This window comes from Ranitomeya variabilis, chromosome 6 (genome assembly GCF_051348905.1).
Source record: "Ranitomeya variabilis isolate aRanVar5 chromosome 6, aRanVar5.hap1, whole genome shotgun sequence".
Taxonomy (NCBI): domain Eukaryota; kingdom Metazoa; phylum Chordata; class Amphibia; order Anura; family Dendrobatidae; genus Ranitomeya; species Ranitomeya variabilis.
Window position 1 is genome coordinate 424,827,910 of NC_135237.1, and position 27,626 is coordinate 424,855,535.

Sequence of the window (27,626 nt, forward strand, 5' to 3'; positions counted from 1 at the left end):
ACAAAGAGACAAAACAGGAAAGAAAGAAAAAAGTTTCGTGGGCGGCAGTTTCACAACAAACAGTACAAAGGCAATTCCACAGACAAGAAAAACAGGATTTCATACTATAGCTAAAATGTCCTTGAATGGACAGGTCAATATTTATCACAAATTCTTTTTTGTGGTTCATTGAGGTAACCATTTTTGTTCTGCTCTTCACATTAGTCTTTAACAAGTGAAATGCATGCTCAATTGGGTTGAGATCAGGTGACTGACTTGGCCATTCAAGAATATTCCACTTCTTTGATTTAATAAACTCCTGGGTTGCTTTGGCTTTATGTTTTGGGTCATTGTCCATCTGTAGTATGAAACGACGACCAATCAGTTTGGCTGCATTTGGCTGGATCTGAGCACACAGTATGTCTCGGAATACCTCAGAATTAATTCGGCTGCTTCTGTCCTGTGTCACATCAATAAACACTAGTGACCCAGTGCCACTGGCAGCCATGCATGCCCAAGCCATCACACTGCCTCCGCCGTGTTTTACAGATTATGTAGTATGCTTTGGATCATGAGCTGTACCACGCCTTTGCCATGCTTTTCTCTTTCCATCATTCTGGTAGAGGTTGATCTTGGTTTCATCTGTCCAAAGAATGTTCTTCCAGAACTGTGCTGGCTTTTTTAGATGTTTTTTAGCAAAGTCCAGTCTAGCCTTTTTATTCTTGATGCTTATGAGTGGCTTGCACCGTGCAGTGAACCCTCTGTATTTACTTTCATGCAGTCTTCTCTTTATGGTAGATTTGGATATTGATACGCCGACCTCCTGGAGGGTGTTGTTCACTTGGTTGGCTGTTGTGAATGGATTTCTCCTCACCATGGAGATTATTCTGCGATCATCCCCCACTGTTGTCTTCCGTGGGCGCCCAGGCCTTTTTGCATTGATGAGTTCACCAGTGCTTTCTTTCTTTCTCAGAATGTACCAAACTGTAGATTTTGCCACTCCTAATATTGTAGCAATTTCTCGGATGGGTTTTTTCTGTTTTCGCAGCTTAAGGATGGCTTGATTCACCTGCAAGGAGAGCTCCTTTGACCGCATGTTTACTTCACAGCAAAACCTTCCAAATGCAAACACCACACCTCAAATCAACTCCAGGCCCTTTATCTGCTTAATTGAGAATTACATAACAAAGGGATTGCCCACACCTGCCCATGAAATAGCCTTGGAGTCAATTGTCCAATTACTTTTGGTCCCTTTAAAAACAGGGTGGCACATGTTAAGGAGTTGAAACTCCTAAACCCTTCATCCGATTTTAATGTGGATACCCTCAAATGAAAGCTGAAAGTCTGAACTTCAACTGCATCTGAATGGTTTTGTTTAAAATTCATTGTGGTAATGTCTGTAACCAAAATTAGAAAAATGTTGTCTCTGTCCAAATATATATGGACCTAACTGTATGTCTTAGCCACTACAGCATTGTGTTTTCAGATTATATAGCAAAAACCTGCTGACAGATTCCCTTTAAAGGGAACCTGTCACCCCCAAAATCGAAGGTGAGCTAAGCCCACCGGCATCAGGGGCTTATCTACAGCATTCTGTAATCCCCTTAACCCCTTCCCGACCCATGACGCCACGTAGGCGTCATGAAAACCCGTGCCTTCCCGACCCATGACGCCTATGTGGCGTCATGGAATGATCGCGTCCCTGCAGATCGGGTGAAGGGGTTAACTCCGATTTCACCCGATCTGCAGAGACAGGGGGAGTGGTACTTCAGCCCAGGGGGGGTGGCTTCACCCCCCCGTGGCTACGATTGCTCTGATTGGCTGTTGAAAGTGAAACTGCCAATCAGAGCGATTTGTAATATTTCACCCAAAAAAACGGTGAAATATTACAATCCAGCCATGGCCGATGCTGCAATAACATCGGCCATGGCTGGAAAACCTAATCTGCCCCCACCCCACCCCACCGATCGCCCCCCCAGTGCTCCGGTGCGTGGTCCGCCCCCCTAAGTGGTCCTGTCCGCTCCTCCGTCCTCCTGTCCGCTCCCCCCGTGCTCCGGTCCCCCCCCCCCCGTGATCCGATCACCCCCCCTACATACTTACCGGCCTCCCGGTGTCCGTCCGGCTTCTCCATGGGCGCCGCCATCTTCCAATATGGCGGGCGCATGCGCACTGCGCCCGCAGAGTCTGCCGGCTGTCAGATTCATTTCAGAAGTATTTTGATCACTGCGATATAGCCTATCGCAGTGATCAAAATGAAAAAAAAGTAAATGACCCCCCTTTATCAACCCCATAGGGACAATAATAAAAATAAATAAAATATATATTTTTTTTTTTCTGCTAGGGTTAGGGTTAGAACTAGGGTTAGAATTAGGGTTAGAATTAGGGGTAGGGTTAGGGTTAGGGGTAGGGTTAGGGCATGTGCACACAGTGCGGATTTGGCTGCGAATCCGCAGCGGATTGCCGCGGATCCGCAGCGGATCGGCCGCGGATCCGCAGCGGATTGGCCTCTGCGAATTCGTAGCAGTTTTCCATCAGGTTTACAGTACCATGTACACCTATGGAAAACCAAATCTGCTGTGCCCATGGTGCGGAAAATACCGTGCGGAAACGCTGTGTATTTTCCGCAGCATGTCAATTTTGTGCGGATTCCGCAGCGTTTTACACCTGTTCCTCAATAGGAATCCGCAGGTGAAATCCGCACAAAAAAACACTGGAAATCCGCTGTAAATCCGTAGGTAAAACGCAGTGCCTTTTACCTGCGGATTTTTCAAAAATGGTGCGGAAAAATCTCACACGAGTCCGCAAAGTGGGCACATAGCCATAGCCTTGTCTCACAGTGGCACTTTGATCGCTACGACGGTACGATCTGTGACGTTCCAGGGATATCCATACGATATCGCTGTGTCTGACATGCAGCAGCGATCAGGGACCCTGCTGAGAATCGTACGTCGTAGCAGATCGTTTGGAACTTTCTTTCGTCGCTTGATCTCCCGCTGTCATCGCTGGATCGTTGTGTGTAACAGCTATCCAGCGATGCGTTCACTTGTAACCAGGGTAAACATCGGGTTACTAAGTGCAGGGCCGCGCTTAGTAACCCGATGTTTACCGTGGTTACCAGCGTAAAAGTTAAAAAAAAAAAAAACGTACATACTCACATTTCGGTGTCCTTCAGGTCCCTTGCCGTCTGCTTCCCGCTCTGACTGTCTGCCGGCCGGAAAGTGAGAGCACAGCACAGCAGTGACGTCACCGCTGCGCTCTGCTCTCACTGTACGGCGGCACTCAGTCAGAGCGGGAAGCAGACGGCAAGGGACCTGAAGGACACCAAAATGTGAGTATGTACGTTTTTTTTTTTTTACTTTTACGCTGGTAACCACGGTAAACATCGGGTTACTAAGCGCGGCCCTGCGCTTAGTAACCCGATGTTTACCCTGGTTACCCGGGACCTTGGCATCGTTGGTCGCTGGAGAGCGGTCTGTGTGACAGCTCCCCAGCGACCACACAATGACTTTCCAACGATCACGGCCAGGTCGTATCGCTGGTCGTGATCGTTGGTAAATCGTTATGTGAGACGGTACCCTTAGGGTTGGAATTAGGGCTAGGGTTGGAAATAGGGTTAAGATTAGGCTTGTGGTTAGGGTTAAGGATAGGGTTAGGGTTGTGTTGGGGTTACAGTTGTGGGTAGGGTTGGGATTAGGGTTAGGATTAGGGTTGGATTTAGGGTTACGGGTGTGTTGGGGTTAGGGTTGTGGTTAGGGGTGTGTTGGGGTTAGGGTTGTGATTAGGGTTATGGCTACAGTTGGGATTAGGGTTAGGGGTGTGTTGGGGTTAGTGTTGAAGTTAGAATTGAGGGGTTTCCACTGTTTAGGCACATCAGGGGTCTCCATCGCAACATGGCGCCACCAATGATTCCAGCCAATCTTGCGTTCAAAAAGTCAAATGGTGCGCCCTCCCTTCCAAGCCCCGACGTGCGCCCAAACAGTGGTTTACCCCCACATATGGGATACCAGCGTACTCAGGACAAACTGGGCAACAACTATTGGGGTCCAATTTCTCCTGTTACCCTTGCAAAAATAAAAAATTACTTGCTAAAACATAATTTTGAGGAAAGAACAATTATTTTTTATTTTCACGGCTCTACGTTATAAACTTATGTGAAACACTTGGGGGTTGAAAGTGCTCACCACACATCTAGATAAGATCCTTTTGGGGTCTAGTTTCCAAAATGGGGTCACTTGTGGGGTGTTTCTACTGTTTAGGCACATCAGGGGCTCTGCAAATGCAACGTGACGCTCGCAGACCATTCCATCAAAGTCTGCATTTCAAATGTCACTACTTCCCTTCCGAGCCCTGACGTGCGCCCAAACAGTGGTTTACCCCCACATATGGGATACCAGCACACTCACAACAAACTGGGCAACAAATATTGGGGTCCAATTTCTCCTGTTACCCTTGTGAAAATAAACAATTGCTTGCTAAAACATCTTTTTTGAGGAAAGAAAAATGATTTTTTATTTTCACGGCTCTGCGTTGTAAACTTCTGTGAAGCACTTGGGGGTTGAACATGCTCACCACACATCTAGATAAGTTCCTTAGGGGGTCTAGTTTCCAAAATGGGGTCACTTGTGGGGGGTTTCTACTGTTTAGGCACATCAGGGGCTCTGCAAACATAACATGATTCCCGCAGACCATTCCATCAAAGTCTGCATTCCAAATCGTCACTACTTCCCTTCCGAGCCCCGCCATGTGCCCAAACAGTGGTTTACCCCCACATATGGGGTATCAGCGTACTCAGGAGAAACTGGACAACAACTTTTGGGGTCAAATTTTTCCTGTTACCCTTGGGAAAATTAAAAAATTCTGGGCTAAAAAAATATTTTTGAGGAAAGAAAACACATGTTTTATTTTCACGTCTCTGCGTTATAAACTTCTGTGAAGCACTTGGGGGTTCAAAGTGCTCACCACACATTTAGATAAGTTCCCTTGGGGGTCTAGTTTCCAAAGTGGGGTCAATTGTGGGGAGTTCCTACTGTTTAGGCACATCAGGGGCTCTGCAAACGCAACGTGACGCCCGCAGAGCATTCAATTAAAGTCTGCATTTCAAAACGTCACTACTTCCCTTCCGCTCCCCGACGTGTGCCAAAACAGTGGTTTACCCCCACATATGGGGTATCAGCGTACTCAGGAGAAACTGCACAACAACTTTTGGGGTCCAATTTCTCCTGTTACCCTTGGGAAAATAAAAAATTGTGGGTTAAAAAATCATTTTTGAGGAAAGAAAAATAATTTTTTATTTTCATGGCTCTGCGTTATAAACTTCTGTGAAGCACTTGAGGGTTCAAAGTGCTCACCACACATCTAGATTAGTTCCTTGGGAGGTCTAGTTTCCAAAATGGGGTCACTTGTGTGGGAGCTCCAATGTTTAGGCACACAGGGGCTCTCCAAACGCGACATGGTGTCCGCTAATGATTGGAGCTAATTTTCCATTCAAAAAGCCAAATGGCGTGCCTTCCCTTCCGAGCCCTGCCGTGCGCCCAAACAGTGGTTTACCCCCACATATGGGGTATCATCGTACTCAGGACAAACTGGACAACAACATTTGGGGTCCAATTTCTCCTATTATCCTTGGGAAAATAAAAAACTCCGGGCTAAAAATCATTTTTGAGGAAAGAAAAATATTTTTTTTTTTTCATGGCTCTGCGTTATAAACTTCTGTGAAGCACCTGGGGGTTTTAAGTGCTCACTATACATCTAGATCAGTTCCTTGGGGGGTCTAGTTTCCAAAATGGGGTCACTTGTAGGGGAGCTCCAATGTTTAGGCACACAGGGGCTCTCCGAACGCAACATGGTGTCCACTAACGATTGGAGCTAATTTTCCATTGAAAAAGTCAAATGGCGCGCCTTCCCTTCCAAGCCTTGCCGTGCACCCAAACAGTGGTTTACCCCCACATATGTGGTATCGGCGTACTCAGGAGAAATTGCCCAACCAATTTTAGGATCCATTTTATCCTGTTGCCCATGTGAAAATGAAAAAATTGAGGCTAAAAAAAATTTTTTGTGAAAAAAAAGTACTTTTTCATTTTTTACGGATCAATTTGTGAAGCACCTGAGAGTTTAAAGTGCTCACTATGCATCTAGATAAGTTCCTTGGGGGGTCTAGTTTCCAAAATGGGGTCAAATGTGGGGGAGCTTCAATGTTTAGGCACACAGGGTCTCTCCAAACGCGACATGGTGTCCGCTAACGATGGAGATAATTTTTCATTCAAAAAGTCAAATGGCGCGCCTTCCCTTCCGAGCCTTGCCGTGCACCCAAACAGTGGTTTACCCCCACATATGAGGTATCGGCGTACTCAGGAGAAATTGCCCAACAAATTTTAGGATCCATTTTATCCTGTTGCCCATGTGAAAATGAAAAAATTGAGGCTAAAAAATTTTTTTGTGAAAAAAAAGTACTTTTTCATTTTTACGGATCAATTTGTGAAGCACCTGGGGGATTAAAGTGCTCACTATGCATCTAGATAAGTTCCTTGGGGCGTCTAGTTTCCAAAATGGGGTCACTTGTGGGGGAGCTCCAATGTTTAGGCACACGGGGGCTCTCCAAACGCGACATGGTGTCCGCTAAAGATTGGAGCCAATTTTTCATTGAAAAAGTCAAATGGCGCTCCTTCGCTTCCGAGCCCTGCCGTGCCCACAAACAGTGGTTTACCCCCACATATGAGGTATCAACGTACTCAGGACAAATTGGACAACAACTTTTGTGGTCCAGTTTCTCCTTTTACCCTTGGGAAAATAAAAAAATTGTTGCTAAAAGATCATTTTTGTGACTAAAAAGTTAAATGTTCACTTTTTCCTTCCATGTTGCTTCTGCTGTTGTGAAACACCTGAAGGGTCAATAAACTTCTTGAATGTGGTTTTGAGCACCTTGAGGGGTGCAGTTTTTAGAATGGTGTCACTTTTGGGTATTTTCAGCCATATAGAACCCTCAAACTGACTTCAAATGTGAGGTGGTCCCTAAAAAAAATGGTTTTGTAAATTTTGTTGTAAAAATGAGAAATCACTGGTCAAATTTTAACCCTTATAACTTCCTAGCAAAAAAAAAATTTCTTTCCAAAATTGTGCTGATGTAAAGTAGACATGTGGGAAATGTTATTTATTAACTATTTTGTGTCACATAACTCTCTGGTTTAACAGAATAAAAATTCAAAATGTGAAAATTGCGAAATTTTCAAAATTTTCGCCAAATTTCCGTTTTTTTTACAAATAAACTCAGAAATTATCGACCTAAATTTACCACTAACATGAAGCCCAATATGTCACGAAAAAACAATCTCAGAACCGCAAGGATCCGTTGAAGCGTTCCTGAGTTATTACCTCATAAAGGGACACTGGTCAGAATTGCAAAAAATGGCAAGGTCATTAAGGCCAAAATAGGCTGGGTCATGAAGGGGTTAATATTATCTTTGGCTTAATTGAAAAGTGTGATGTATGCAGTAACAGGACTATGTGTTGTAAATGATGGTTGGGAAGAAGGGCGCCACAGACTGACAGACCAGTGTCCTGCTTAGCTAGATTCCACATGCAGATTATCACCAGCGCCTCGCATGCAGCGTTCACACAGAACTCTTCACACAGGACTCTGCCTCGCATGCCAGCGTTCACACAGAACTCTTCAGACAGGACTCTGCCTCACATGCAGCGTTCACACAGCACTCTTCAGACAGGACTCTGCCTCACATGCAGCGTTCACACAGAACTCTTCAGACAGGACTCTGCCTCACATGCAGCGTTCACACAGCACTCTTCAGACAGGACTCTGCCTCGCATGCAGCGTTCACACAGAACTCTTAAGACAGGACTCTGCCGTTGTCCACATGCAGTGTTCACACAGAACTCTTCAGACAGGACTCTGCCGTTGTCCACATGCAGTGTTCACACAGAGCTCTTCAGACAGGACTCTGCCTCACATGCAGCCTTCACACAGCACTCTTCAGACATAACTCTGCCTCACATGCAGCCTTCACACAGAACTCTTCAGACAGGACTCTGCCTCGCATGCACCGTTCACACAGAACTCATCAGACAGGACTCTGCCTCACATGCAGCGTTCACACAGAACTCGTCAGACAGGACTCTGCCTCACATGCAGCGTTCACACAGAACTCGTCAGACAGGACTCTGCCTCACATGCAGCGTTCACACAGAGCTCTTCAGACAGGACTCTGCCTCACATGCAGCCTTCACACAGCACTCTTCAGACATAACTCTGCCTCACATGCAGCCTTCACACAGAACTCTTCAGACAGGACTCTGCCTCGCATGCACCGTTCACACAGAACTCGTCAGACAGGACTCTGCCTCACATGCAGCGTTCACACAGAACTCGTCAGACAGGACTCTGCCTCACATGCAGCGTTCACACAGCACTCTTCAGACAGGACTCTGCCTCACATGCAGCGTTCACACAGAGCTCTTCAGACAGGATTCTGCCTCACATGCAGCCTTCACACAGAACTCTTCAGACAGGACTCTGCCTCACATGCAGCGTTCACACAGAGCTCTTCAGACAGGATTCTGCCTCACATGCAGCCTTCACACAGAACTCTTCAGACAGGACTCTGCCTCACATGCAGCGTTCACACAGAGCTCTTCAGACAGGATTCTGCCTCACATGCAGCCTTCACACAGAACTCTTCAGACAGGACTCTGCCTCACATGCAGCGTTCACACAGAGCTCTTCAGACAGGACTCTGCCTCGCATGCACCGTTCACACAGAACTCTTCAGACAGGATTCTGCCTCACATGCAGCCTTCACACAGAACTCTTCAGACAGGACTCTGCCTCACATGCAGCGTTCACACAGAGCTCTTCAGACAGGTCTCTGCCGTCGTCCACATGCTGGGTGGATTGTCTTACTGTGGTTACTGTTCAGCCACAATACAGCCTTGTTCTGTGGAGAAGACCGAATCAATCTTTTGTTAGCGGAACTGAAGATTGCTCTAGTTGAGTTATTGAGGTCAGTCGCAGATAGGTTGTGTTCACACCGCTTTTTTTTTATACAGTTGATTTATGTCTGTCTTCTTCCTGCCAGACATATAGGCAGCTGTGCTCCTAACAAATATCCATCAGATGCCACACTTACTATATCTTCATTCTGGTTTTCAGTGTAAATAAATGCATACTAAAGTCAGGGTAACAGCTTTTGTACTAAATAACATACACACTTAAATGTTTCAGTACAGCAAAAAAAAAAGGAAAAACATCTGTGAAGTTAAAGGGGTTGTCTTTTACTTGAACCACTACTACTTGAAAGGGGTTGATCACTACTTTACAAGTTTCTTACATGTGAATTAACTGGCATAGATAAGCGCTTCTTTAAATACCTTGCTTTCCCAAACCCTTCTGTAACCTGAGCTGCTCCCTTGGTCAGCATGATCTCTGGATGATAATCCCTTGTCTCCCTGTGATGTCTCAGTCCTCCCCGGAGTTCCTGGCTCTGGAAACTGATGGGTTGGTGTAGCTTGGTGTATGTGTGGGAGTGAGCTCACACTGCTCCTGTGCATACTGCTGCAGACACAGCTCTCCCCTGTATGAGCACAAGGAGTGAAGGGAAATGTAGTAATAAGCAGAGGATTCCAAGAAGGAAGTGATCCTTGTGACCTCAGAACTGATGCCAGGGGACAGGAAGTGAAGCAAAACGGTGTAAAGTAACATGAAGCTGGCAGAAAAGGAATATGGGGATATTTAGGGGCATTATCCTTAAGCATTTGTGACAAAAACAGTAACTGAGTTAGAGTTGTGGACAATCTCTTTAAATCCTTTGTTTCTCGTGTAAAATAAATAAAAAAGAAGCAAAAAACAAAACCGCTATGTTAGTGCTAGTTTTGCCAGCATTCACATTAACCTTGTTATGCCAAGCGACACTGACTGGCCAAGTGCTGACATTGCTAGAGAGAGGCTTCTCAGAGTAATGGACAACCCATTTACTGCAGGACTGTTTTGGCATACGGTACTTTTGGACTATGGCAGCCTATGTGTGCGTCACAGTCTGAGGCAGTTGCCTCAAACCTTTCGATGGCCACATTCAGCTCTGTTAGATGGTCGCTAGCCACTTTACGAGTCCCCTGAGTAGTGACATCCAGCTCTTGCTTCTCCATGTCCTTCACAGTAGTGACACCCAGAGCCCCCATTACCAGTATAATGACAGCCGAAGCTTCCCACAGAAATCACACTGAGGTCATATACTTACACCCAGGGGTCTCCATCTTACTCCCATTCGCTATTCTTGTATCAAACACACTATCGCACCCAGCGTCAGCCACCCCGTGACTGAACATATCATCCTATCCCGTTATTTCTGCACCCCCGAGGCCACCATATGCTCATCCAGATTGTTTTTCTGTGCGGGGCCACACAAACGTCACCATGTGGAGATCTGCTTTTCTGAACTGTTAGCTATGCCTGGTCCTAATGCACCGAGCTGATAGCCAAGAAGTACACATCAAAGGCCTGTGAGCCACGTGGCTCCCAAGCCACACAGGTTGGGGCCCCTGACCTAAGGCTTCATTCACACAGCAGTATTTGGTTAGTATTTTACATCAGTATTTGTAAGCCAAAACCACAGGAGTAGAACTGACAAGGTACTGACTAGAATACTGCTGTGTGAATTAGTTGTAAGTCTGTATGAGCTTAATTAGCATTATTTTTATGTGTGTTGTGTATTTTAAACATTGCTTGTATGAATTGCATTCTAGAAGTTTCCAGCTGAGCATCTGTTTTCGCTTATATATTGGTGTTTTTGATGTGTTTATGCATTTACTTACTGGATGAAATATTTCTTACAGTCTGACCTGAAATGTGTGCAAGATGCCAAAGGAGGTTCGTTTTACAGAGACCATTGTCCTGTCCTGGGTAAGTTTTGTGGTCATTTGCTGTCATGTCCGTTCTGCTGATTAATATGTTATTGTTAGGGAAATATTAATAAACGTGCTGTCCTCCCCCCGGCGTTATGTGCTAACCTGCAGAGCCGGCTGTCCCCAGCACCTCCTCCTGGTCTGTAGACCTCCACATGTAGTTGCAGGCTCCATTACAGACTGTTGCTATAGTTAGAAGCTGTTCACATGCAGAGCCCAATAAGGATCGCCAGTGATTTACTTCTGACCTTATCATTCAATATGATATTATAATCTTTGCCGTTTTGGAAGGATTATCGGCAAACACTTTGGGTTTTCATGCTACACTTGGCCAATTTACACTTCATTTCCATTCAATAACAGCACTTGTATCAACAGCTTTAATTTCAGATTTCATCACTGAATTATTAATACGTATTGCCCTTGAGGAAATAAATCCTGTCCTTCTAAGGATTGTGTAATTATTTTTTGTGGTGTTTAGGTGAGCAAAACGGTAATCGTAACCCTGGAGGCCTCCTTATTGGAGACCTTGTAAATATTGATTTGGAGTTGGAAATAGTCCAGTCGTTGCAGCATGGCCACGGTGGATGGACTGATGGCATGTTTGAAACATTAACTACCACGGGCACTGTCTGCGGCATTGATGAAGATCATGATATTGTGGTGCAGTATCCGAGTGGAAACAGGTCAGTAAATAGAAAAACTTCCTTACTTTAATTGTAACGGCTATCTGAGATTGTAACGCAAAGCTGCTGCTTTAAAGTATTTATGTTGAAGATTCACAGCAGATGTTTCTGCAGCAAAAAAGTGTGTTGGCAGGAAAAACGCTGCACCACTTCATGGCGAGAGCAGCCATGGAGGTTTGTTGTATCCCGCTTTGCATGCTTGGATGCCGCAACCCTGAAGTTCAGGCCTGGCTTTCACAAGTCGGGCCCTTTCGGGGAACATTAGAAATCCTTCTGAGGGGTTTTGTTAATACTTGATATTTAGAAAAATCACCAGTGTGGGACTGCCTACTCAAATGAAAAAGGCAGCCTCAGATTGGTGATGTGTGCTCATCCATAGGAAGATGAAAGGATACAAGGTTTCCTTGTAGAACATTGCCCGCAGTATTACACTGCCTATGCCAGATGGCCATCTTCCTGTAGTGCATCCAGGTGCTATCTCCGTCCCAGGTAAGTGGCACACATGATGTATAACACTATGAATAAGACCAAGCCACGGTGCCCCGCTGATCTTTGGTCTAGTTCTGATGCTCACAAGCCCACTGTGAGCCCCTTCTGTGATAGAAAGGGTCAGTAAAGCATTCTGACCCACCTGCAGCTTCGCAGCCCCATTCCAAGAACACAGAGTGCATTGTAACTTACTGAAACCTTTCTATCGAAGTGAGTATTTAAACAAATGTCCACTATCAGGATACACTGGCCCGAATGAATTGGACAGGCGTACGATACATGCCTTTCATGGACACATTTTGGCAGATATGAACATCATAAGCTCTGCACCTCTCAGTGTGGAAATGAGCAGTGCCTTGCAAATTCTGCTACTATTCCCTCATCTAGGTTAATGAATCGTGCTTGCCTGGCCTTGGCCCACACGTACATAATTGATCCATTGACACCCATATTTCTCATTTGATTGCCCTTGGTCCAATTTTGGGCTTACCAGACATGCCATTTAGGTGACACTGAACAAGTCATCTAGACATCACAATTTTGCCTTTGTCATTTACCGGAGATCTTTCTTGCTGTCATCACATCAGCTTTAAAGCACTGCCCCAGCATTTTTTTTTCACCGCTGGAGTGGTGCTTTAAATATAAGTCCCCTGCCCCAGTCATATACTCACCCTCCAGCGTATTCACCTTCTTTTGGTGCCAGTCTGGTCCCACAGCACCATCTTGTGAGCGAACTTCTGACTGTGTGAAAGTCAGAAACTATGTCACAAGCTCTCAAGGCAAGTCAATGCACAGGCGCTGGTGGCGCCATCCTGGAGGAGGAATTTTATTTTTTCTTCTCCAGCAAAATGGCACCGCCTGCGCAACAGCAGCTATTGGATCTCTATACAAATCGATATCTGCTACTGCCCAGGCGCGGCGGGCACCAGTTTCAAAATGACTTTTTTTTTTTTTCTTTACACCTCACTCAAGTAAATCTGCAAAAGGGAATAAGTGCACAGTAACCATTCAATTATGCAGCAGCGCAGGTGACACGGCCGACACCTGCCTGCAGAAACGTTTTTTTTTTAATTCAGTATTTGATGGTATTCATTTTGCAAACTATGGGGCGGGTCAATGAGGGAGCAGTGACCTGTTAGCAGGCTGCATTATGAATATATAATCAGAGCACCACATACCCCAGCCCCTCCTTAGGGCACGAGCATATCATTAACACAAAACTGAAAATAAAGATTGAGAAACAACCACAAGATGGATTTCATCAACCAAGGTAACATTTTATTCAGTATAAGGGTATGTGCACACGTTGCAGATTTCCTGCAGATCCGCGTTTTTTCCACGCAGAAACGATGCAGGTAAATCAATGGAAAGAAAAATGCTGTGCTAATGGTGCGGAAAATTCCGCACGGAAAACGCAGCGGATTAAAAGGAGGAGCATTTCAATTCTTTGTGTGGATCTGCAGCGTTTCTGCACCCATTCCATAATAGAAATCCGCAGGGGTAAAAACGCATGAAATCCGTACAAAATCCGCAGAAAAAAAGTGCAGATTTTGATCTGCGCTTTCTGCCAAGAGATGCAGAATCCACACAGAAAATTCCATAGGCAAATCCACAACGTGTGCACACACCCTAACGGCGCCGACCTCACATTGTGTGTAGGTTACTATGCACAATCCTGCTAACAGGTTCCCTTTGAATTTCCTGTGGGATTCAGGGCAGGTGATTAGCTGGGCCATTTTTGTTTTCCTTGTTTGTGTTTTTGAGATCATTGTCTTGCTGAACTGTCCACCCACATTTCATCTTCATCATCCTGGTAGATGGTAGCAGATTTTTATCAAGAATGTCTTTGTATATATTTGTCCATTCATCCTTCCTTCAGTCACATGAAGTTTTACTTTGAAGTTTTACTTTGCTGTTTGCTGAAAAACTGCCCCACACCATGATGTTCCCACCTCCAAACTTCATTGTTGGTATGGTGTTTTTGGGGTGATATGCATTGCCCTTTGGCCTCCAAACATGTGATGTGTATTATGGCATCCAAAGAGTTCACTGTTGATCTCATCTGACCAGACTATATTCTCCCTGTATTTCACGACTTATCTAGATGTTGTTGAGCAAACTTTAAACTCGCTTGACCGTACTTTTTGCTCAGCGTTGAAGTCTTGCGTGGTGAGAGTGCATACAGGCCATGAAGGTTGAGTGCATTACTTATAGTTTTCTTTGAAACAAATGTCCCTGCTGGTTCCAGGTCTTTCTGTAGCTCTCCACAGGTGGTCCTTGGCTCTTGGACCACTCTTCTGATAATTCTTTTCAGTCCTCTGTCTCCTCATACTGGCATGCCTGACCTGGCTTGTCACTCTCCAAAAGGAGAAACCTTACCCCTTAGATCCCACTCTTCTGTCTGAAATCTTGCAGGGAGCACGTGGTCATGGATGGTTTATGGTGAAATGATATTCTTTCCCATTCTGGATTATTGCCCCAAAAATGTTCACGGGAACCTTCAGTTTAGAAATTCTGTAATTAATGCCATCAGAATGTTTTGCTACAATAAGGTTGCGATGCTCTTGAGATACCGGTCACTGGTTTTACCCATCTTGAGATGTTTCTTGGGTGGCACCTTGGTAATGAGACACCTTTTTGTAGGACATCAGTTGAACCAGCTGATATTATTTTTCACTAAGTGGCAGGATTGCTTTCTAATTACTGAAAGCTGGTGTTATGACTTTACATGGCTTTTTACACACCCCTCTCCATGTGTTCAATACTTTTTCCCGGTGTCATTTCTCATTATTACACAAAAATTAATTTCTGATCATCTATGGTTTGATTTCTTTGCCTGTGTGAATTGGATGAGTTGTTACCGACATCTGCTGAGAATTTCATGTCAGTAGCACCTTTAGAAATATATTTACTTAGAAAATTAGTGCCGTGTTCAATACTTATTTCACCCGCTGTAGATTTTATAAATGCAAGACAAGCCAATGTACTGTCTGCAAAAATGCTCTTCTGATAATGATTGTATATTGTATGGTTCCTGATGTAATAGAGAGCAGTAATGTTACAAAATTGTAATGTACGATTTCTAATTCATTCCTAGATGGACCTTTAATCCCGCTGTTCTGACCAAAGCCAATGTCGTCCGAAGTGGAGATGCTGCACAAGGGGCTGAAGGAGGAACATCGCAATTCCAAGTGGGCGATCTTGTACAGATATGTTATGATCTAGAGAGAATAAAACTACTACAAAGAGGGCATGGAGAATGGGCGGAGGCCATGCTTCCGGTAAGTTGGCTTATTTGCCTGTTTTATTGCACTTTTATCAATAATATTTTTAAGTGTCTACTAAACCATTAGTTGTTTTTTTTTGCCGAGAATCAAATGGACAGTGACATCTCTCCAAGGTGTTTTCTTATTTTTAAGCTTGACACCTGATAGGGACATCCTCCAAAAGTTACAGATAGAGTTCAAGTCATATTTTTTTCTGTTATCAGAAATGAGAAAAAAATAAATATACCCGTATTTTCTGGCATATAAGACGACTGGGCGTATAAGACTACCCCCCAACTTTTCCAGTTAAAATATAAAATCTTCTTAAAAGTCGGGGGTCTTCTTATACGCCGTATGTCGTCTTATAGGGCCGGTGACTAATGTGCCTTTTGGGGGGGGGAGTGGTCCTGATGACGAAGAGGGGGCATCTCACAGGAAAGTGTGAGTGGAGTATCCCCCATTACCTCATTGTAGCTGCAGTGTGGGGTGCTGGGGAGCGGCGGCGGCCACCGCCCCACAGCACAGCACCCAAGCGGCACAAAGAGGAGCAGCAGCTGCCGCCTCTCCCCAGCACAGAGACCCCATGCTGCAGCTACAATGAGGTAATGGGGGATACTCCACTCACACTTTCCTGTAAGACGCCCCCTCTTCGTCATCGGACCACTCCCCCCCCACCCACCATATACACATTGGTGTCTGCACTCGGCGTACAAGACGGCACCTGGCGTACAAGACGGCACCTGGCGTATAAGACGACCCCCGACTTTTAAGAAGATTTTCAGGGGTTAAAAAGTAGTCTTATACGCCAGAAAATACAGTACTTCGAGATTCCGTTTGCCAGGTATGGATCAGTATATCCTTTTTATATCCTTTTATATGCAATGGTTGCTTTTATTTACGTATTTCACCGTTTGCATGACTTATTGTTCACAGTGCCATATGACTGGAGATTTCCTTGGCATATGTGCTCAATATTAAAGGGAAGGTGCCGTGATATTAATTTTTGTATTAATAATCATTGATTATATAATAAACTAGCTGTTTCCAGCCAGCTAACGCTCGGCGCGCTCATTGCTATCTAATTAATGCTGCTGGGGATTATGCAATTAAATGTACGTTTACCTTGGCTGAAGTGGTTGAATTACATAGAAAGGAAGTGCTGCATGTGGTAATGTTGGGGGGAGGAGCCTTTTGTGGTAATGTGTGGGAACGGAGCCTCGTGTGGTAATGTGGGGGGAGGAGCCTCGTGTGGTAATGTGTGGGGACGGAGCCTCGTGTGGTAATGTGGGGGGAGGAGCTTTGTGTGGTAATGTGTGGGGAGGAGCCTCGTGTGGTAATGTGTGGGGACGGAGCCTCGTGTGGTAATGTGGGGGGAGGAGCTTTGTGTGGTAATGTGGGGGGAGGAGCCTCGTGTGGTAATGTGTGGGAACGGAGCCTCGTGTGGTAATGGGGGGGAGGAGCCTCGTGTGGTAATGTGTGGGGACGGAGCCTCGTGTCGTAATGTGTGGGGACGCAGCCTCGTGTGGTAATGTGTGGGGACGGAGCCTCGTGTGGTAATGTGTGGGGACGGAGCCTCGTGTGGTAATGTGTGGGGACGGAGCCTCGTGTGGTAATGTGTGGGGACGGAGCCTCGTGTGGTAATGTGGGGGGGCAGGATTATGTGTGGTAATGTCGTGGGGGGCAGAATTATCTGTGGTGATGTGGGGGTGGGATTATGTATGGTAATGTGGTGAGGGGCGGTATTATGTGTGGTAATGTGGTGGGGGGCGGTATTATGTGTGGTAATGTGGTGGTGGGGCGGGATTATATGTGGTAATGTGGTGTGGGGTGGGATTGTGTGGTAATGTGGTGGGGGGCGGGATTATGTGTGGTAATGTGGTGGGGGGGCGGGATTATATGTGGTAATGTGGTGGGGGGGCGGGATTGTGTGTGGTGATGTGGTGGGGGGGCAGGATTCTATGGCAATGTGGTGGGGGGCAGGATTATGTGTGGTGATGTGGGGGCGGGATTGTGTGGTAATATGGTGGTGGGGCGGGATTATGTGTGGTAATGTGGGGGGCTGTATTATGTGTGGTAATGTGGGGGGGCGGGATTGTGTGTGGTGATGTGGGGGGGCGTGATTATGTGTGGTGATGTGGGGGGGCGTGATTATGTGTGGTGATGTGGGGGGACGGGATTATGTGTGGTGATGTGGTGGGGCGGGATTGTGTGTGGTTATATGGTGGGGCGGGATTGTGTGTGGTTATGTGGTGGGGGCGGGATTGTGTGGTAATGGGGTGGGGGGCGGGATTATGTGTGGTGATGTGGTTGGGGTAGAGCTACTGTGCAGGGGGCGGGATTAGCAAGTGATGTAGTGGGGGGCGGGATTATATGTGGTGATGTGGTTGGGGGGGCGGGATTATGTGTGGTAATGGGGTGGGGGCGGAATTGTGTGTGGTAATGTGGGGGGCGGGATTATGTTATGGTGTTGTGGGGGTGGAGCTACTGTGCAGGGGGCGGGATTAGCGAGTGTGATGTAGTGGGGGGGCGGGATTATGTGTGGTGATTGTGGTGGGGCGGGATTGTGTGTGGTAATGGGGTGGGGGGCGAGATTGTGTGTGGTAATGTGGTGGGGGGCGGGATTGTGTGTGGTAATGGGGCGGGATTGTGTGTGGTAATGGGTTGGGGGGCGGGATTGTGTGTGGTAATGTGGTGGGGGCGGGATTATTTGTGGCGGGGGCGGGATTATTTGTGGTGGGGGCGGGATTGTGTGTGGTAATGTGGGGGGGCGGGATTGTGTGTGGTAATGTGGGGGGGCGGGATTGTGTGGTAATGGGGCGGGATTGTGTGTGGTAATGTGGTGGGGGGCGGGATTGTGTGTGGTAGTGGAGGGGGGGCGGGATTGTGTGTGGTAGTGGTGGGGGGGCGGGATTGTGTGTGGTAATGTGGGGGGGATTGTGTGTAGAATGTGGTGGGGGGGCGGTATTGTGTGTGGTAATGTGGGGGACGGAGCTACTGTGCAGGGGGCTGGATTAGCGAGTGTGATGTAGTGGGGGGGGCGGGATTATATGTGGTAAGGGGAGGAATTGTGTGTGGTGATGCGGTGGGGGGGCGGGATTGTGTGTGGTAATGTGGTGGGGGCGGAGCTACTGTGCAGGGGGCGGTATTAGCGCGTAATCACGATGCCTCTTATATATATATATATATATATATAGATAGATAGATAGATTGATTTTAATACAAAGTTAAATTAATTACTTCAATATTTTTGATAAATTTTTACTTTGGCCACTGGGGGAAAAGATAAGGTCTGCATTGGGGAGCCATGATCGCAGCCTGTAATTAGTATCTATAATATAACGGTGGGAGCGTCACTCTGTCCGAAGCCTTCATAGACTGCGCAAGCGCGACGCACCGCGCCTGCGCAGTCTGGACCAGAGTGATGCAGCCGAACTTACTTATTCCCCCCCCCCCCCAATATACCGGCCATGGGGGCTCCACACACCCACGTATCCCCCATAATATAGCGGCCATGGGGGCTCCACACACACCTGTATCGTATCCCCCCTAATATACCGGCCATGGGGGCTCCGTGCTCTGCAGCTCCAGTCAGGGTAGCTGTAGAGCCCAGCGGAGCTCCAGGACCGTCGATGATGTCACCACCAGCATGTGACCAGTGACGCGAGTGGGCGGAGTCAGCCCTCGCTGTGCTGGCTGCAGGGGTGCTGTATCCATTATAGCCAGCGCCGCACTCAGGCAGTAAGTACAGCCGACCGCACTCAGCACAGCCACGCACAGCCGCCCGCACTCAGCACAGCCGCCCGCACTCAGCACAGCCACGCACAGCCGCCCGTATTCAGCACAGCCGCCCCCACTCAGCACAGCCGCACACAGCCGCCCGCACTCAGCGCAGCCGCGCACAGCCGCCCGCACTCAGCACAGCCGCCCGCACTCAGCACAGCCGCCCGCACTCAGCACAGCCGCCCGCACTCAGCACAGCCGCCCGCACTCAGCACAGCCGCCCGCACTCAGCACAGCCGCCCGCACTCAGCACAGCCACCCGCACTCAGCACAGCCACGCACAGCCGCCCACACTCAGCACAGCCGTGCACAGCCGCCCGCACTCAGCACAGCCGCCCGCACTCAGCACAGCCACGCACAGCCGCCCGCACTCAGCACAGCCACGCACAGCCGCCCGCACTCAGCACAGCCGCCCGCACTCAGCACAGCCGCCCGCACTCAGCACAGCCGCCCGCACTCAGCACAGCCGCCCGCACTCAGCACAGCCGCCCGCACTCAGCACAGCCCCCCGCACTCAGCACAGCCACGCACAGCCGCCGGCCCTCAGTACAGCCGCCGGCCCTCAGCACAGCCGCCGGCCCTCAGCACAGCCGCCGGCCCTCAGCACAGCCGCCGGCCCTCAGCACAGCCGCCGGCCCTCAGCACAGCCGCCCGCACTCAGCACAGCCGCCCGCACTCAGCACAGCCGCCCGCACTCAGCACAGCCGCCCGCACTCAGCACAGCCTCCCGCACTCAGCACAGCCACCCGCACTCAGCACAGCCACGCACAGCCGCCGGCCCTCAGCACAGTCGCCGGCCCTCAGCACAGCCGCCGGCACTCAGCACAGCCGCCGGCACTCAGCACAGCCGCCGGCACTCAGCACAGCCGCCGGCACTCAGCACAGCCGCCGGCACTCAGCACAGCCGCCGGCACTCAGCACAGCCGCCCGCACTCAGCACAGCCGCCCGCACTCAGCACAGCCGCCCGCACTCAGCACAGCCGCCCGCACTCAGCACAGCCGCCCGCACTCAGCACAGCCGCCCGCACTCAGCACAGCCGCCCGCACTCAGCACAGCCACGCACAGCCGCCCGCACTCGGCACAGCCGCCCGCACTCGGCACAGCCGCCCGCACTCGGCACAGCCGCCCGCACTCGGCACAGCCGCCCGCACTCGGCACAGCCGCCCGCACTCGGCACAGCCGCCCGCACTCGGGCAGTAGAGCCGGAGAGAGAAAGATGGGAGCAACATATGGCAGAATGGAAACAGGAACAGGCAGAATGGGTGCAGCACATTACAACAGAATGGGGGCACAGGATGGGAGCAGCACATGACAGAATGGGGGCGCAGGATGGGAACAGCACATGACAGAATGATTGCGCACGATGGGAGCAGCACATGACTGAATGGGGGTGCATGATGGGAGCAGCACATGACAGAATGGGGGCCCACACATGACAAGATGGGAACTGAAATATATATTTAAGTGGGCACCATCACATACTATTGTATCAATACTTGTCTGGGATCACCACCATGCATGTAAAGCAAACTCATGAAGACCATATATAGAAACAGGTACATGCATATAGATGTAGGATCACCACACAGATTCCAAATAGTTTCCAAAAATATACAAATTTTTATTTTGCACACCAAAAACAGACAAAACACACTGTTAAAAACATTTAAAACTTATTCCACACTGGAACATTCTTGTTAGATCCAAATAGTATCATATTTAAATGCAACATGCAAAAATATAATTACATATAGTGATGATGCCCGAATATGAATTACCACTGCACAAAGAGGAGACCAACAATATACTCCTTGTTATTCAATACATCTGGTATATATATAAACCATTGGATAGGGACTGGAGTAGTCAAAAGAGGAGAGCACAGCCAGAGTTCAACCTAGGGAAAAAAATTTATTTTTAACCCAAGACATAGCATAGGTAGCCTAATGGACAATGGTACTGGCCATAGATGCCCACATATATATTATATAAGCATTAGAATGTTCCCATATAGTGTCCCTAGGGATGCAGGCCACCTGGCAAGTACTCCCCTATATCCTGGAGGTAGCAGGCCGGTCAGGCCATGCAGAGAAATGTCTAGCTTAGTTGCTGTTAATACTTCACCCTACACCGTCTCATAGTCCACTACCGTCCTCATAGTCCTAAGTGCAGAGGTATAGTCCGGGCAAGATTAGGGACCCACGCGTTCCGACACTAACTGTGTCTTTCTCAAGGTGGTAGTGCCTGTGGTGTGCATTTGTGTCAATTTATAAATACCTTTAATTGCGGTTCTGTCTCAGCTGTGAGACGCGGCTTGCGGCCAGAAGAATAAACATGTCCGAGATTAACCCGGAAGTGGAGCTCTCGGGTCAATTGTACTCTTGCGCGTGCGCAGAGTGCCATTACTGCTCTGCCTGGTCCGCTCTGCATGAGTTCCCCTTCTCCTCATATGCGCGTGCGCAGTAATTATTTGTACTCACATTGTACGCTATGCGTACTTATAAAGGCGCAAACTCCGCACCTATCAATCCACGAGCCAAACCATACAGCTGTCGCGCCCCACATAATAACGATCACTGCGCAAAACGCATGGAGATGTAAGCAAAGCCCACGGTATCGGAGTGATGAAATATTAATTAGAATCAAAGCTCATTTTTAAAATATGCTTGCAGGTTCATCTATGTACATTCATTTAAGTTTGACCCTCACATGATCCGGACTCCGGAAAACTGTGGGAGCAACCCCCGATTTGGAGAGAAATACCCACTGATTAATTAAACATAGTGTGGATTCTAGCATTTGAAATATACTTATGCACTCTAAATATCCCTATACGGGAGCATTTATATAATAATAAATTATGCACAAGAATTAGTGACTGCTCCGGACCTGCTGTATTATAATAGTCTGTCCAATATTGTTTAGTGCCACCTAAAATAAGGTCGGGCAGAGAAATCCAACATTAGACCTGGATGAAAAAACCACTATATAGTCCCCCAAAAATGCGTACAGTTGACACGGTAAAAATCTTCATTTGGGATTAAAGAGCCATACATATAGATACATATACATACACATACATATATATATATCCGATGTATATGTAGATGGACCCCACATGTCCTAAGAGTACACATAGGAACCTTGAGTCCCCAGATCAAACAGTCAATTATGTTGTGAATTCTGGACAGGTCGGTTCTTTGACACACCACTAGATTCTTTTTCCTTCTCCATTATGCACTCCATTGTCGTAGCCGAAACTATAGAGGGGGAAGAAGAAAAAGAGAGAGGAAGAAAAAAGGAAAAAAAAAAAAAAAAGGGTACATGAATATCATGTAGCAAACCCCCCCATCTTATCTCATATATGGCATTCTACTCTCATAGCTATTTCTTTTTATAAAAACCGGAGTACAACAGCTCCTCATTGAGGCCTTGTGGTACTAGGCAATCCAGTTCATAGATCCACCTTGCCTCACGGCAAAGGAGATCCTCCACTGGATCCCCCCCTCTGATGTTGGTATTGACCTTTTCCAGACCCATTACTCTAAGGGAATCTCCTGACCCCGCATGTGTTTCCAAGAAATGTTTTGCCACTGATGTAATCACCTTGCCTTTGGACCTATCCGTCCTGGCGGTGGCAATATTGGATAAATGTTGCTGGGTCCGGCGTCGGAGTTCCTGCGTGGTCTGTCCTACATAGACTTTTTCACAGCCACAAATCAGGGCGTAAATCAAATTCCGCGTACGGCAATTGAAGTACGCCCTCGACTGTACCTGTGTAGGTAAATTATGGACCATGACCCCCCTGCTTGCAATCATCCGTGGACAAATGGAGCAATTTCCACAGGGAAAGGAGCCCTTATTCAGATTACCAGTTCTTATTTTGGTGGTGGGGCGTCTAAAATGACTATTCGTTAAATGATCTTTTAAATTTCTTGCCCTCCTAGCCACCATTTTTGGTCTGTCTCCAATGAATGGTCTGAGTTTCGGCTCACTCCTTAGGATTCCCCAATTGGCCTGTAGTATATGGTAGATGTCATTCCATTGATTATTAAATTTGGTAATCAAATTGATTTTATTCATTTCTGTTCTTACCCTGGGCTGGAGGGCCTCCTCCCTTGTCTTTTCTCTTGAAAATTGAAAGGCTCCTGAGATGATTTTCTTGGGGTATCCACGTTCACGGAACCGATTAGTCAACTGTCGAGACTCAGTCCGGAAATCCTCTGTGCGTGTGCAGTTCCTTCTTGCTCTGAGGAATTGCCCCTTTGGGATACCTCTTCTCAAATGTGCCGGGTGGAAACTTTCGAAATGCAACAGATTGTTTGTTGCTGTCTGCAAGCCGCGTCTCACAGCTGAGACAGAACCGCAATTAAAGGTATTTATAAATTGACACAAATGCACACCACAGGCACTACCACCTTGAGAAAGACACAGTTAGTGTCGGAACGCGTGGGTCCCTAATCTTGCCCGGACTATACCTCTGCACTTAGGACTATGAGGACGGTAGTGGACTATGAGACGGTGTAGGGTGAAGTATTAACAGCAACTAAGCTAGACATTTCTCTGCATGGCCTGACCGGCCTGCTACCTCCAGGATATAGGGGAGTACTTGCCAGGTGGCCTGCATCCCTAGGGACACTATATGGGAACATTCTAATGCTTATATAATATATATGTGGGCATCTATGGCCAGTACCATTGTCCATTAGGCTACCTATGCTATGTCTTGGGTTAAAAATAAATTTTTTTCCCTAGGTTGAACTCTGGCTGTGCTCTCCTCTTTTGACTACTCCAGTCCCTATCCAATGGTTTATATATATACCAGATGTATTGAATAACAAGGAGTATATTGTTGGTCTCCTCTTTGTGCAGTGGTAATTCATATTCGGGCATCATCACTATATGTAATTATATTTTTGCATGTTGCATTTAAATATGATACTATTTGGATCTAACAAGAATGTTCCAGTGTGGAATAAGTTTTAAATGTTTCTAACATGACAAGATGGGGGCGCAGGATGGGAGCACATGACAGGATGGGGACGCAGGATGGAGCAGCACATGACAGGATGGGGACGCAGGATGGAGCAGCACATGACAGGATGGGTACGCAGGATGGAGCAGCACATGACAGGATGGGGGCGCAGGATGGGAGCAGCACATGACAGGATGGGGGCGCAGGATGGAGCAGCACATGACAGGATGGGGATGCAGGATGGAGCAGCACATGACAGGATGGGAGAGGAAGATGGGAGCAGCACATACCTGGATGGAGACCATATACCAATATAAATGCTCGCCACCCGGGCGTAGAACGGGTTCAATAGCTAGTTACAGTATAGGCTGCAATCACTGCTGACCTGTACAGAGCACAGCAGGGAGATCATCAAGCTTTTGTACTCTGAACACAGAGGATTGGACTCGGCTCTGCATGGGAGCACAGGGAAGGTAAGTACAAGTGTTTTTCTTTTTCTATGCATTGTATAGATGGGGGCCATATACACCAGGCTGGAGGGTCACTATGTGAGGCCATTATACTGTGTGGAGCACTATGTGGGGCCATTATACAGGCGACTCTGATGAGTGATGCAGTTACTGACCTCACTGCTCATCGTAGCCGCCGGGTCTCGCGGAGCACAGCGGGACCTGAAATGACTGCTGCTACAGCCTATGGCCATGGATTACGTCAGACCTGAGTAGTAATTTTTTGTTTTCTAATAAATTGGAGTCTGGAGAACAAGGGACAGTGTCTGATCTTTATTTCTCTCTCTTTATTTTTTTCAAATTTTCATTTGTGGTCTGTGGCGGACCTGTATAGGGTTTATTTTTTTAAATAAAAAATAAATTTGTGAACCAGGGAAAGTGTCAGGGAGCGTCTTTTCAAATAATTATTTTTTTCTCTTTCTGTGTTGTTTTTTTCATTATTGGATTAGTAATGGGGGTGTGTGATAGACACCTCTCCATTACTAACACCAGAGCTTGATGCCAGATGTGATTTTTGACAAATAACTACTGTTATCATCCCCAGCTACCATTAACCCGATTGCCACCGCACCAGGGCAGTCTGGTAGAGCCGGCAAAGCGCCTGAATTGGCCCATCTAACATAATGTGCCACATCTGGGGTGGCTGTGAGCTGGTATTTTTAGGTTTCGAAGGGTCCAACAACCAGGGACCTTTCCAGCCTGATAATATCAGCTGACAGCTGTCTGCGTTACCTTGGCTTGTTGTCAAAAGGGACATCATTTCTAAGGGAGCAGTGGTGTAATATATGACCTTGCTCTATTCACTTTTATAGGAGCAGTGGCATAATGTATGACCCCGCTCCATCCACAATATTACTGCTCCCGACACATATTACACCAATGCTTCTATAGAAATGGACGGAGCGGGGTCACACATTTCTAAGGGAGCAGTGGTGTAATATATGACCCTACGTCGTCCACTTCTATGGGAGCAGTGGTGTAATGTGACCCTGCTCCCTCCACTTATGTGGCAGCAGTGGTGTAATGCGTGGCCCTGCTCCGCCCACTTCCATGGGAGCAGTTGTATAGTAGATGGAGCAGAGTCACGTGTTACACTACTACTCCCTTAGAAATGTGTGACCCTGCTCTATACATTAGATTCTGTGTATCTAATCCTGTCCTGTGTGATAGGCTCCGCTGAGATGAATATCTAGTCCCATCATGTGATAGACTACACTGAGCCCTGTATCTAATCCTGTCGTGTTACTCTAAACGTATCTAATCGCGCATGTGATTCACTCCACGTATCTAGCCTTAGCTTATGACCCAGCAAGCAGCACTAACCGAATCGGTGCTGCCAGTCGTCCTCGATGATGCTGTCTACTTATCAGTATCACTGGCAGTCCCCAACAAAATGTGCGATACGCCCCAGAGCGGTGTATCTAATCTCATCATGTGCGATATGCCTCAGAGCGGTGTATCTAATCCCATCATGTGCGATATGCCTCAGAGCGGTGTATCTAATCCCATCATGTGCGATATGCCTCAGAGCGGTGTATCTAATCCCATCATGTGCGATATGCCTCAGAGCGGTATATCTAATCCCATCATGCACGATACGCCCCATAGCGGTGTATCTAATGCCATCATGCATGATACGCCCCATAGCGGTGTATCTAATGCCATCATGCATGATACGCCCCATAGTGGTGTATCTAATGCCATCATGCACGATGCGCCCAGAGCGGTGTATCTAATCCTGTCATGCACGATACGCCCCATAGCGGTGTATCTAATGCCATCATGCGCGATACGCCCAGAGCAGTGTATCTAATCCTGTCATGCACGATACGCCCCATAGCGGTGTATCTAATCCTGTCATGCATGATGTGCCCCATAGTGGTGTTTCTATTGCCATCATGCGCGATACGTCCCAGACAGGTATATCTAATTTCATCATGCGCAATACTCCCCAGACCGGTGTATCTAATCCCGTCATGCTCGATATGCTCGAGACCAGTGTATCTAATGCCATCATGCACGATATGACCCAGACCGGTGTATCTAATTTCATCATGCACGATACACCCCAAACCGGTATATCTTAATTTCATCATGCACGATACGCCCCATAGTGGTGTATCAAATCCCATCATGTGCGATACGCCCCAGAGCGGTGTATCTAATGCCATCATACACTATACGCCCCAGAGCGGTGTATCTAATTTCATCATGCAAGATATTCCCAAGACCTGTATATCTTAATTTCATCATGCACGATACGACCCAGACCGGTGTATCTAATCCCATCATGCGCGATATGCTCCAAAGTGGTGTATCTAATTTCATCATGCGCAATACGCCCCAGATCGGTGTACCTAATCCCATAATGTGATGCACTACACTGAGCTCTGACTCTAGATACGTGCAGTGTATTATGTGCTGTGAATAATCCCAGTGTATGATACACTCCACGTATCTGACCTCAGTTTATAATACAGGGAGCAGCACAAACTAACAGAACACGTGCTGCCGACGTCCTCAGTGACAGCCTACTTGTCAGTATCACTGGCAGTCGCCAGCAAAATGGCTCCGCACTGTGAGCCTAAACGTCATCCTCTGTTATCTTTTTACAAACCCCCAGTAAGGGCGGAGAGGAGAAGTCACAGTGATCAGACCCCGCCCACACTTACTGCAGTCCCAATACAAGCTAGCAGTTCACATTTCAGCAGCTGCTCCCCCTGGTGTTCAAAAGTGGAAATAACAAACTTTTAAAAATTATTTTTCATAGTTTACTTCATTAAAACAAATTTTTTTAAAAATCAAAACATTAATACTTTTTTAATTGTTGAAAAAAACACAAACTATTTTTTGATGGCACTTCCCTTTGAGCGTCAATACAGTGTGAGCATAGCCTAACATACCTTTATATTTGGGCCTTTTGTTTTATTAAAGTTAATATTGGATTATGAAAACTATTAGAGCTTGGCCAGAAAAAAATATATAACCTTTTTGAATGTGACCAAAACAGTGGATACTGCAAGGAAAAAGTCA

The 27,626-nt window shown here is 47.1% G+C and overlaps 1 protein-coding gene across 2 annotated transcripts in view; it reads left to right on the top strand.

Moving 5' to 3' along the window:
• MIB1 (MIB E3 ubiquitin protein ligase 1) overlaps window positions 1–27,626 on the top strand; it is a 196,266-nt gene that overhangs the window by 77,985 nt on the left and 90,655 nt on the right. For both annotated transcript variants that reach the window (XM_077270343.1, XM_077270342.1), the window contains exons 5-7: window positions 10,819–10,885; window positions 11,369–11,573; window positions 15,160–15,343. In XM_077270343.1, the coding sequence (XP_077126458.1) occupies window positions 10,819–10,885; window positions 11,369–11,573; window positions 15,160–15,343 (456 nt within the window). The remainder of the gene's footprint in view (window positions 1–10,818; window positions 10,886–11,368; window positions 11,574–15,159; window positions 15,344–27,626) is intronic.